This window comes from Euprymna scolopes, chromosome 2, assembly GCF_053919585.1.
Source record: "Euprymna scolopes isolate OS-2025 chromosome 2, ASM5391958v1, whole genome shotgun sequence".
Taxonomy (NCBI): Eukaryota; Metazoa; Mollusca; class Cephalopoda; order Sepiida; family Sepiolidae; genus Euprymna; species Euprymna scolopes.
This window is the reverse complement of record NC_136483.1, coordinates 72,214,948-72,227,459: the sequence shown is the minus strand read 5'-3', so window position 1 is coordinate 72,227,459 and position 12,512 is coordinate 72,214,948. Positions and strand designations below refer to the sequence as shown.

The 12,512-nt window shown below is 33.9% G+C and overlaps 1 protein-coding gene across 1 annotated transcript in view; it reads right to left on the bottom strand.

Annotated features, from left to right (window-relative positions):
* Positions 1 to 8,477, bottom strand: part of LOC145292228 (5'-AMP-activated protein kinase catalytic subunit alpha-2-like) — an 88,899-nt gene extending 80,422 nt beyond the window's left edge. Inside the window, exon 1 of the mRNA XM_080138554.1 lies at positions 8,330 to 8,477. Within this exon, the coding sequence (XP_079994680.1) occupies positions 8,330 to 8,477 (148 nt within the window). The remainder of the gene's footprint in view (positions 1 to 8,329) is intronic.
* Positions 8,478 to 12,512: the final 4,035 nt, after the last annotated feature.

The window sequence follows — 12,512 nt, the reverse complement described above, 5'->3', positions numbered from 1 at the left end:
AATTGCGAACGAACCAAGAGTATTGTTTCGCTATTTCACAGTTCATTAGTGTGCCTGGACAGGCAACTGCCTCAAGCCAGGAATATGTGCTGCAGAAACATGCATGCACATATGTAGCTAAAAATCTTTGTATAAATAAACATATTATAAACACACTGTTCATATGGAGCACTCTTTGAAAAACACAGGAGTTTTAGTGGATTTACATCTAGGAAATTAAAACTATACAACCATTAATGTGTTTATTGTATGTTTATTTATACAAAGATTTTTAGATACATATGTGCATACATATTTATGCAGCACGTCTTTTCAGAGATCACACATCATTAAGCTAAAGAAAAAGCTTGATGATGTGGGATCTCTAAAAAGAGGTGCAGCAGAAACATGTATGCAAATATGTAGCTAAAAATGTTTGTATACAAGTATTTTTAGCTATATATCTGCATACATCTGCGCGTACATGGACACTCAGTGACTGGGGGAGTGGCACTCGTCTGACAGGATGTTACAATCATCATATATTATTTAAATTCATATTTTTATTTTCGGCGGTCAATGGAAGGATATGGATTTTTTCTTGTTCATCAAGAGGCTAATAACAGCTCCTTCTACCACATTTTAGGATGCCGCCTTCAATTTTGGAATTTATTCATATTTATTTACTTGGATCATTACTATTTCTACTGAACCATTTCATGTGCATCATTATATCTGACCAATCAATTTTTTCCTTTGGATTGTACAACATTTTTCTGTTTTTCTTCATCGAGCCTGGATCGCATTTGGAATATCCTTTTAACCCATGTATTTTTGCATTATTATCACTTGTATAATTTATACTTTTCAATTTATGAACAAACAAAATTTATAATCTGCCTATGAATATCATTTTGTCAACTACTTTCTTCTAACGACAAGAGTCATTCTTTAAAACTCCATGAAATAAGGAAAAAAATTTTAAGCTTTTGTATTCCTTGTGGAATAATAAATTGTTGTAATTTTTAATTTACAAAGTTTATATTGTATTCCTTGTGTGTGCGTATATATATATATATATATATATATATATATATAATAATTCTTATTCCTTGAAATTTGAAAGGAATTTGTTGAATTAAAATTCTTAGACAATTCTCGTGTATTAAAAAAATAGAATGTTTTGGAAGCTATTTCCATCTAATTGTTTTATAAATAGAGATTAAGGCAACATTACATTTCGAAAATCTTATATATCTCTACTATTATATAAAGTCACTTTGTGTTTGTGTGAGAGAGAGTTCCTTCCTTTTGCAAATTACACAGTTAATTTATATGCCTGGCAGTGTTCTTAGATATGTTTTGTACAGAAATTCATCCAATAAGTATCGAAAATCGAAAAATCTGATCCTAAAAATAGTCTTTCCTCTCTTATAGATAAAAAAAGAATTTTTACAGAGGAAAATTTAGGTTGCACCGGCAAAGGAAATAATAAAATCTCAACAAATAATGTCTTCTTACAAAAAAAAAAAAAAAACAGAATTACTGACATCTGGAACCAGAGCTCAGTGACAGAGCAGCAGTCGACTACACATCGAATGATCCCGTGTTCAAGCCCAGGTCTACTCCACCATTTTAATTTTTTCTTATTAATTAATTAAATTTACAACAAAAGAGGTACTATTTAAAATCGCCGCAAATCATTTCTTCGTTTGCATATTTTAAAACTAAACATTAATCAGAAGTGAGTTTCCAGAGCATTCATTGGCAAGCCCAAATATCAGCTGACGTGATATTGTAAACAAACACAGACGGAATTTGATGAACTACATTATCATTATTATCTATTTATTTTTTTTCTTTACGAATTAATCCATCGTGCAAATTATTTATATATATTTTTATATATAATATGCAATAGAGGAAAATATCATGTTTAAGTGTATTGTACAATCGGGCAACGGCGGGTTCATAATTTTATCACTAAATGACCAAATTATTAAATTTAACTTATAATACCATACTTAAAAAAAAAAAAATAAAGTGATAAAAGTAAAATCCAAATAACGCATAGTTAAAAGAAAGAAAAAAACGCGAAAAGACTCCCGGGCAGCGCCTGGTAATGATACTACTAGTTTTGGATAAAATGGAACAGTCACGTGATCGGCCAACATATAAACAACATTTTCGCACATTTCTCTTCCTTAGTTTTTTTGTATTCTTTTATTATTTATTTATTTATTTATTGGTTGAAATGAAGAATGTCTTCTCTTCCCCCTCCTCCTCCTCCATAAGAGGATTTTTTAACGGCACGTACTCCGTCCCCCTCCACCTGCTCTGTTCTAGCGTGTAAATCTGACTCTCGCGGTGTTAAAAACCTTCACCTTTCGTGTAAAGAGTAAACAAAATAACAGTTGTTTTCATTCAACCGACACAATCGTGTTTCAGTGTGATGTGTAAATGTAGTTGATCAATTATTAAAAAATATAACAGTTTGTCTTTCAAATGCATGGAAAAGTAAATAAAAATTATTGTCATCCACATTCCTTTCCAACTATCACGTGGATAAACACTGACAAAAAAAAAAACTAACATTACGTCGAGGATATTTTTTGTGCTAAAGAAAGCGATATTACTATTATTAATGATTAAATTATTGTAAACAATTATTGGTGATATAAATTATTTTTAAAGGAAATACAGTTGGAAAATTAGTCAAAAACAATTTACTTTGGGTTACTTATTTGAACTCGATTGTGATAAAAAAAAATATTGGCACTCCTACACTATCAGAACGAAATTTTGTAGTCGATAAATGGAGTTTTCAGATAAAAAAACAAAGGTTTCTACTGATTTTTTTTTTTTTGTCAATTCTAATAAATTACAATGTTAGCTTCCAAATTATGCAGTCAAAATTACCCGAATATTGCTGAATTAAAAAAAGAAAAACAACTTTAATCGTGTTAGCAGATGAAAAATGCGGCCATCTTGTTTAAATCGAAACGGAAAATTACCTCCCTTTTGAACTCTCCTAGCAAATACGATTGTTTTCTTGAACTATCCTAGCAAATACGATCGTTTTCTTCAATTTCTATTTTCTTTAATAAATAATTTTCTATCTTACCGATTTTCGTAATTGTTTGATATAAAATTACGAGAATACGTAGATACCATTGTTTTCATGTGAAATTCAGTCTTACGATTTCTGAAATTTCGTTCTGATAGTGTAGAAGCGTCAAAATATTTAACAGAAATAAGGATTTTTGGTTGTGAATAGAGAGTAATAAAGGGGTCCAGTATTATTATTAACTTTAAATTTTCCTTAAAAATAATTTATGCCACCAAATTGGCGACATAAATTATTTAAAAGGAAATAATATTTCTGAAATACAGTTAGGAAATTAGTTAAAAACAATTTATTTTGGGTTACTTACTCTTTGTAACATATTTGCGTAAAAACGAATTGGGGCTTTTTGGTGATCATTTAAACTAACGTATTTCATAACATTAATTACTTATGGCGAAATTTTTTTTTTTTTTTTAATTATGAAAAATGATCCAATAGATGATGTGGTAGGAGTATTTAAAAAATACCAGCCATGATTGTGTTCCAGATATCGTGTTTAAAGATTGCGGACCCTTAATTTAAGTCAATATAAGTCAAGGGTTATCTCTTTTGTTTGTCATAGTGAATTGGTCGCACTACATTAAAACTCAATAATGCGATAAGTTATATTTTTACTTGTTATTTTTCTACTGGATCATTTTTCATAATTTTTGGAATTTATACTAATTTCGCCATGAGATTAAGTACGTAATAATGTTTTCACCTGAAATGCGGCTGCGCTGGCTTAAAAGATCACCAATGCAAACAAGCGACAAACATTTAATAGAAGTTATAACAATTTAAAGCTTCGTAATTATTGGATATGAATAAAGTAATAAGTGGACCGATATCTACTTTCCTTCCTGTCTAAAACATATTTGGTGTCTTATTACTTTAATCCCAACTAATAATTACAGAACTTAAAGTGCGTCTAACTTCTATTAAAATTTTTTTTTTTTTTTACGCTAACACGTCACAAATGAATACGCAAATGTAAATAAATTGTTTTGTTGATTTTTTTTTTAACTAATTTCATTTCTCTAAAATAATTTATGTCGCCCATAGTAACGTTTACCATTTTGTTATTGTTGTTGTTAACAAAAATAACATGGCCAAGGGAACCGAAACTGTCATGGTAGATATACAAGAAAAATCACATAATATGACCGCGCACAAACGTTAGTGGCCCCAAAATCAGTTGGTACCACAGAAAATGGTCATGATGGGTTTAGAAGGATGAAAAGATCGATGAGGAAAAGCACCACCCAAACCCACATTGGAAACGGGGAATACTATAATCGAGAATAGACTTATTGTCATTCAAAATCTAGAAATCAACTCCCCACGGCGGTTGCAATAACACAAAGCGATTTGCAACGGTGATAAAAAAAATAATAAAATTTTAAGCGTTTTGTTGGAAATCTGAGGAGACCTGTCACTCAGACTCCGGAGAACACCACCTGTTCCTACCAGTGAACAATCACTAATAATAATTTCGTGTAGAAATCCATAGTGAGTATATAATCTCTCTATCTATATATCTATAAAAGTGAACGTGTCTGTGTATCTGTCTGTCTGTGTGTGTACATTTCCCTACGCAACAACTCTCTTAATTTTAAGTCTACAGACTCGAAATTTGATATACAGGGTACTGAGATTTGTGAAAATCGATGTGATCGGTTTTCGGCCAGAAATTTGGCGATTAAGGGGTCAAAGTTCAACGATTTGACCTTTGAGAACTCTACCAAACTCATTTGCATGTCTGCCTAAAACTTTCGACAAAGGTGACGGATTTTTACAAGATCAGTATCGTTTTGAAGTTCAACCTTTCAGACGACAAATATCGAAAAACTGGTTTTTAACATTAATATCTTCACCTTCAACTGGACACTGGGGGGGGGGTCGCTTTTTTCGCCGATATTTTCGAAAGTCATCCTCTCCTTTCGATTGTCTAGCCTTAATTAAAACCCACGTCACTTCCAGTTTGGCGGTGGTCGTAACAGCAAAGATGTCAGGTTTTTTCCCTGTTCTTTTCCTCCTTTGCGGTACGGGTTCGAGCCTGCCTCCTACTACCACTTTTTTTTTTTTTTTTGCTCAACATACACCTCCAAACACCCGGGCAACGCCGGGAACCCATGCTAGTATTTAATAATAGTGGAAATAAATGAATAAAAAGGAATCAAATGAGAAAGCTGTCAAAATTATATTTCTTTTTTGATAATTTTTGAAACAGCTGTTAAAATTGTGCCAACCGCCTTTTTTCTTTCTAGTAAAAAAATGTCATATATTGTTTTTATTACTACGGTTCTTTTGGTAAATGAGACGTATGTGTTCGGAATCCGAACTTTTGCTTAGAGACACAATATGAACAAGACGATATTATTAACTAGCAGGGTCCATGTACAGGCGTTGCTTGGTGGAAATATGCCTCAAAGCCAGCAACAGCTATGGTAAAGAAAGCCTCTTCCTCTAAAACATAAAACACCTATGATCATCTAGTGCATTATCATATGCGAGTCACCTAAATTAGTGACTATGGATAAACAGTTGGCAGCGGTCGCTAGTGTTACTGTTAGCTCAAGGATATTTCAGGCACTGTCGGTTGTGGCCAAAATGAAGCATCTGGCTTCTACTGTCGTGCATTGTCTGGCAGTGGCAACTAACGGAATCCACTGGCTATCATTGTTCCTATTTACAATGCCTCCCCACGGGACAGAGTTAGGCACCAGGGTCGTTTTTTAACGTGGAGAAAAGGAACAAAAATAAAAATTGTCTCAGTCGTGAAGGATTTCTCCTCCATTGACAGAGAACAAGAAATTGAAGTGCAGCATCTGAAGAACAGATACTACACTGTGATTTTGTCCCGAAGGCCAAGTACGGTGTATTATCATTGTTGGTGCTGGTGGTTACTAGCAATAAACAAGGGGGGTAACACATAGTTTGGAATTCTGTTTATTATTTAAGTATAACTTGCACTTTTCTTTTTTTTTTCGAAAACTATTTTCATTAATAATTTTTTTTATCGTTTTGGTACTAGTGCAGACTGCAGAGAGTGATCCGGGCGTAAATAATAACGTTATTATTTAAAAAGCAATTCTTAACATGGGGAGGGGAGAGTGTTCTGTACCTATTCTACACTTCAACCTTACAATTGAATAAAAAAAACATAAAACTTTAATTAAACTTGGAAATACGATTTAACAAATAGCGCGGCGCGGCACTCTCTGCACTAGCACCATCGTTTTTCGTGATTTTTTGGACAATTTCGACATGGTATAATTAGTTTTAATTGAAATTCAATATTTCGATTTTCGTTTTTATTCCGAAGAAGCGCCGATTACTTTACAAAAAACGAAACAAATAAATAAAAAGGAAAAACTTTATTTATTCACTGTAAGGATATGCAAGGGTAAAACTATACAAACACCGTGACAGCGAATTAACCCTAACCCTAAACCTAACCCTAACCCTAACCCTAAACCTAACCCTAACCCTAACCCTAAACCTAACCCTAAACCTAACCCTAAACCCTAACCCTAATCCTAACCCTAACCCTAACGCTGTCACGGTGTTTGTATAATAATACCAAAAAACGCATGTCCCGAAGGTTGAGGGGCGTCGGGCGATCCTGCTACACGACGAAATTCCATTTAACAATAAACGTGCAAACGTATGCGATTTGGGGCTGGATGTCCAGTAATTCTGGCGGGGCGACGGGGTGGATAGAGAATTGTCAACATTCATTCACATTTAACAAGGACTAAATTGACTTTTAACGGCCCCGAACGATTTAGTATATAGCTATCGTTCCTAATCAAACTTTAGCATAAAAAATGTCAATGTTAAGTCATAAAAAAACAACATTTATCTTTACTGCTACTATTAAGCTCTAAGTCCGAGTAGAAATACGAAAAATAATATTTTTTTAACAATGGAAATTATGCGAATGGTGGTGTAGACAACGAGACCGTTAAAAGTCAATTTATAATCTGCGAGACTATTAAAAATTATTTTAATCTCCAAAAGTAATTACAAATAATTAATAGTTATGTCTTTAATATATCTTTTCACACATCCCCCCCCCCCCATACAGCTATGATCAAGATTGTCTGCTTTTTTTGACTTCCGGTTTCTACTGCTCTTTTTGGTTGAGCAATTAGGCATGATCAAGCGGATAAGAAAGCCATTCTTAATATGAGGTAATAGAAAGGGGCTTTCTTGTTATCTGGGAAGAGAATAAAGAAGAGATCATATCTTGCTTGTCACCGTAGTCCCGTCTGCGGAGGAGAAACCAAAAGTCAAAAGCAGGCAATCTTGATTATAAATCGTCGTACATACAAAATTGATTTTGATGCACTGTCATGCAATGCATGCAGTATTGCAGTATTGCCCCTTTTTTTAATGGTTGCATGTTCTAAAAAATGTTACCTGATCTGGGTGATCATTTTACGTTAAATTTGTATGCGTGACTGAAATAGCTTTATTGTCGTTTTATTTTTATGGCCAAGTTTTCATGTAATCGCCTAAAAAGTAAAATCTCGTTTTTATTTTGAGGTGAATAGGTACGGGGTGGCGGGTGTAGACTGCAGAAGAGCCTCCCAATACCAAATTATTTTATGTTCTTCATGCATAAAGGTTGCTTTTGTTGTTGTTTTTTATATATAGAATAAAAAATACATTTTCAAACTAAAAGTATATTCCCCACGACACAGTTGAAAAATAGTCGGCACCCTTCGAAGATCAAGGCGCCTCAGTCCAAGGCGGAGGTAATGCCTGAAAGCGCGGCCTCTTCCGACTTAAGAGATGCTAGTCTAATCGAAAGGACAAATTATTGATAATGTTGTCTCTCAATTTTTAATTTGGAGGGGGGGCGCTCTTTTGCTTGCAATGAGGCAATAAACAAAAAAAGGGAGCTGAGAATCAATGTCCTAAAATACATACAGACATACAAAATAAATAAATAAATTAATATTAAAACAGAAGCTTTAAAGTTCTCCGAGGTTCGCAGAGTTAGAATCATAGCAGCTGCGGTAATCGAAATTAAGGGATGTTAGATAAAGTTTCGCACACAAAAATGTAAACAGTGATGACCTTGACTCTGCTTGGCAGACAGTAACACTTGAATTATCACTAAGAAGCTAAGGTACGCTCAGAGCACGTCATAACAAAATGCAGAAAAATGCATACAAAGCAAGAAAGAACATCGGATACATGGCAACTGGGAACAATTGTTTCTTTACTCACTTTTCACTTTTCCAAAAGAACCTACTCCTAACGTGTCACCCAACTCGTAACATCCGATTTTTACTTGCGGTGGAACTTGAGTTGGTGCGTTCTTGTCCGCCATGTCGAAATTCTCTCGTCTCTTCCGACGGAAGCGTTGTGACGTCATTAGAATCTCTCTCTCTCTCTCTCTCTCTCTCTCTCTCTCTCTCTCTCTCTCTATCTATTTATCTTTCTCTCTCTATCTCTATTTGTCTATCTATTTATCTCTATCGCTATCTCTCTATATCTCGTCTGTGCGCGCGCGCTCGCGCGTGTGTGTGCGTGTGCATGTGTGTGTGTGTATCTCTCTCTTTCTTTCACTTTCTTCCTCCCCCTCATCTTCATTACGTTCAATACACCATTTTATTTGTTTTCCCCTTCTTTTTCTTACTTTTTCCTTCTTAGATGAGGGAGAAAATTCGAAGGCGCGTACTTGTTAGCACTAGCGCTCTCGTCTCCCTTGACATATGGTATTGTTTATTTTTAGAAAAAAAAACTTTTTTTTAACTCTATTACTTTTATTGGAATTTTCAAATTTGCCCAGTGGTTAATAAGATTAATTTAATCTGAAGTCTTGTTTCTTGATAGATTGTTATAAAAATAAAGTCAAATGAAAAAGAAACTTATCAAATGTTGATTAATCGCCAGTTTTCGTTTAATATTGAAATTTATGTGATGTATGTCCACTTGTGACATCGTACAGTTTGAGAATTATTTATTTTATTTCCTTCCAATTTTATTTCAGGTAATTTATCAAAATAATAAATGAACAATGCTGGCTGCTATTTTGATAAATTTGTATATAACCACCCTCTGCCCCCCTCCCATAAGATTTTGCCATTTTTAGACGATTACATGTGAACATCCTGAAAAACTTGGTGAAAAGAGAAAAAAAACAAACAAGAAAAAAAAACATTAATTTATAATTCCGATGGAGGATCATTATTATTTTTATTTTTTTACATATAAATTTAACCTCCATTTATATGTTTCAGCAGCCTTTAAATATAATATGAAAGAAGGGATTTTTTTTAAAAATAATTTTTAAAAAAATTATATTTTACAGTCGGGGATCACTTTCCTATATAAATTTAATGTAAAATGAGCAACCACTTCTTGGCCACGTAATGGTCAACGAGACGTAATCGTAAGCATTTTATCAAGTTTAGTGGCAGGGAAGGGGGAACGAGGTGGGGGTTCCAAACATTTTAAAAACACGTAGAAACACTTCAGACATGGGAGGGGGGCTTAAAATTTATAACTCCACAATTTCCACTTTTTTTAAATAAGATTTGCCTTGGCAAAAGGTCTCACCGTTAAATATTATTATTTCCTGATATTTTTAAGGCTGCTAACTAAAAAAAAAAAAAAGGATGGACCTATACAATGCAGCCCCCCCCCCCGATGTATTTTTATCTTTTCGTCTTTTTTTCAACAGATTAATCTACCATATTATCAAAACAGAAAATTTCAATATTTGTAAGGGGTACTCAGTTTCCTCTCATTTGCGGATCACTGGATGCGAACATGCACGTCCGAACCTGCGTCCCTCTTATATAAAGACTTTTTCATTTATTAATATAAAGGCAATTATATTGCCCAATGTGTATTGTTTTCACTGGTCACCATGTTTGTTTCTGCGCACGAGTGCATTCAATTTTTGCACACGTGAAAACCAACACGGTGACTAGTCACCGTGACTAGTGAAAACAATACATTGGATAATAAAGGTCTTAATATCATTGCTCTTAGATTAATAAATGAAACATCCTTCATATAAGAGGGGTGACGGAATTTTAGATTCGTCACCAAAATCCGTTTTTCATGATAACAAAAATGAAAGAAAAATAAAGGAAAAAAAAGCATTTTTAAAGCAAATTTCTCGGAAATGGGGAACTAATGGAAATGAGCAAAAGAAATACAGACCCGAATGTGTTTAAAATGATCCAAGTTTATTAAAACAAAAAGTTATCAATTGCCTTTATTTCCCAAAGCTAGGGTTTTAAAAAAAAACCCTTAAGAATACGTAAAAAAACAAAAATAAAACAAAAAAGACGACAATCCTTACTTGTAAGAAAGGCTGAAAGAAAACATAAAAAACGGGGGAAAAAAGTCCTTCTTTTAAATTCAGTCTTTCTTTTAACGAAATGTTCAGTCTTTCCATAAAATGTTTTTTTTTTTTCTTTTCCAAAAGAAATCACAAACAAAAAGTTTCTTTGACCTAAAATGGGAGAAAGAAGTAAAATATTTTCCCTTTATGAAGGCTCAGGTACCTTTTAATTCAAAGGGGAGAAACAGAAGACCATAAAGCTGCTTTGATAGGCTTTATGTGTACAAATACGGGGTAAATTCTTGTATTATGGAAGATTTCCTTTCTGAAGGAAACTTCGGTTGAATAATCTTTCAAGTTCCGAGAACAAAGAGGAGATTTTCTTTCTAGGGGCGATATTCTGCTCGTCTTGTCGGCGAAATTAATTTTTGTTCTTTAATCCTTTCCTTCGTTAATCCTTTGAGAATAATAATTTACCAGTTGTAAGACTCTTGTTTGCCTTTTAATAACTGGTATTAATTTTCCAGTCATAAGACCTTGTTGTCTTTTAATGACTGTGAATAAAATAACGTTAACAGTTTAGTACCACCCAATGGAGTTCTAAACAAACGTCTTTCTCCAAAGGAGGAGAGAAAAAAACGTAAGAATTTAACGTCAAAAATCCTTTTTTGACGGAGCCAAATTTAGCGTCCTTCTTCTTGGCCGGCTAGGTTCGAACTGATGAAAACGGGCAAAAGCCCTTTCCTCCTCCTCCTCCTCCCCCCCCCTCCAGAGGGTAGAAGTGTAGCTGACTGCTAGAAAGGGAGCTATAACGGTGGTGGTGGTGGTGATGGTGACCTGCAAAGGCCGGTCAAGGAATGCTTCCTTTCCCCAAATGCCGAGATGTTGAATGTGTGTAAATGAAAAAATAAATAAAAATTATTTCTTTATTAAAAATTTCAACAGGGTGTAATCCATTGAAAAAAATTGAAAAAAGACAAAAAGAAAAAAAACACAAGGAGGGAATGTTCATTACACAAGCCCACCTTCGTTTGTGTGTCTGTGTGTTAACAGCCTTAAAAATATTGGGAAATAATAATTAAGTAATATTTAACGATGATATCTTTTCAAAGCAAATCTTTAAAAAATATGAAAAGTTTTGAGATGTTCCTACGTGTTTTTAAAATGTTTGGAACATGACCTCGCCCCCGCCACCAAGCTTTAAAAAATGCTAACGATTACGTCTCGTTTACCGCTACATGGCCAAGAAGTAGGTGCTACTTTTACGTTAAATTTATATAGGAAAGTGATCCCTCACTCTAAAATGTTAAATTGTTATTTTTAATTCCTTCTTTTATATTATCTTTAAAGGCCGTTGAAACGTATTAGCAAAAAAAAATAGTAGATTTTGATTTCTTTTTAGGAGGAAAAACTACGCTGGGTTAGGTCATAAAAAAATAACAAAAACTATGCCTTAATCCTATCATTAACCCTAAGTTTAAGAGGCAAGCTCCCACTTTATTTCTACCACTAACCCTAGGTCCGAGTGGCAATGTTGTAACCTAAAAATAACTTCACTTTAGCCTACAACTAATCTTAAGTTTAGAAAAAACTTCATTAACACAGCAAATAATACTTTTTTTTAATTGCATTTTCACTCCAAACAGGGCACAGTGCCACTTTGATGTAGGGGGCTACTATCGTAAGTCTGAGTTTTAAGATCATACAGTTGAAGTCAGGATTTGGCAGGAAGGACTTTGGACGAATATTTATTATTTTTTTTAAATCTTAGTTTCATTTAAGCTATTTCGGCCTCTTATTTTTTATTTATTTATTGATTCTTTCACTTTGTTTTTTGAGTTGCTGGACATGGCAAAAGTAAAGCTCAGCTGTGATATAATGAAGTCCTTCTACAATGATGGAGACACGGTAGCCTGGCTCAAAAAGGTGCAACCTATTGCAAAACTACAGCAAATAGATAATGTGGAAAGCCTTCTACACTTATATTTAGAGGGAGAGGCACTCTATCTGGAGGTGGATGAAGGTCATCTAATGAATATTGATTGAAGTTCAGTTAAAGGAGGCTTTCACAGACGGGGCATTCACTGCGTATTCAAAGCTTAAACAAGTCAA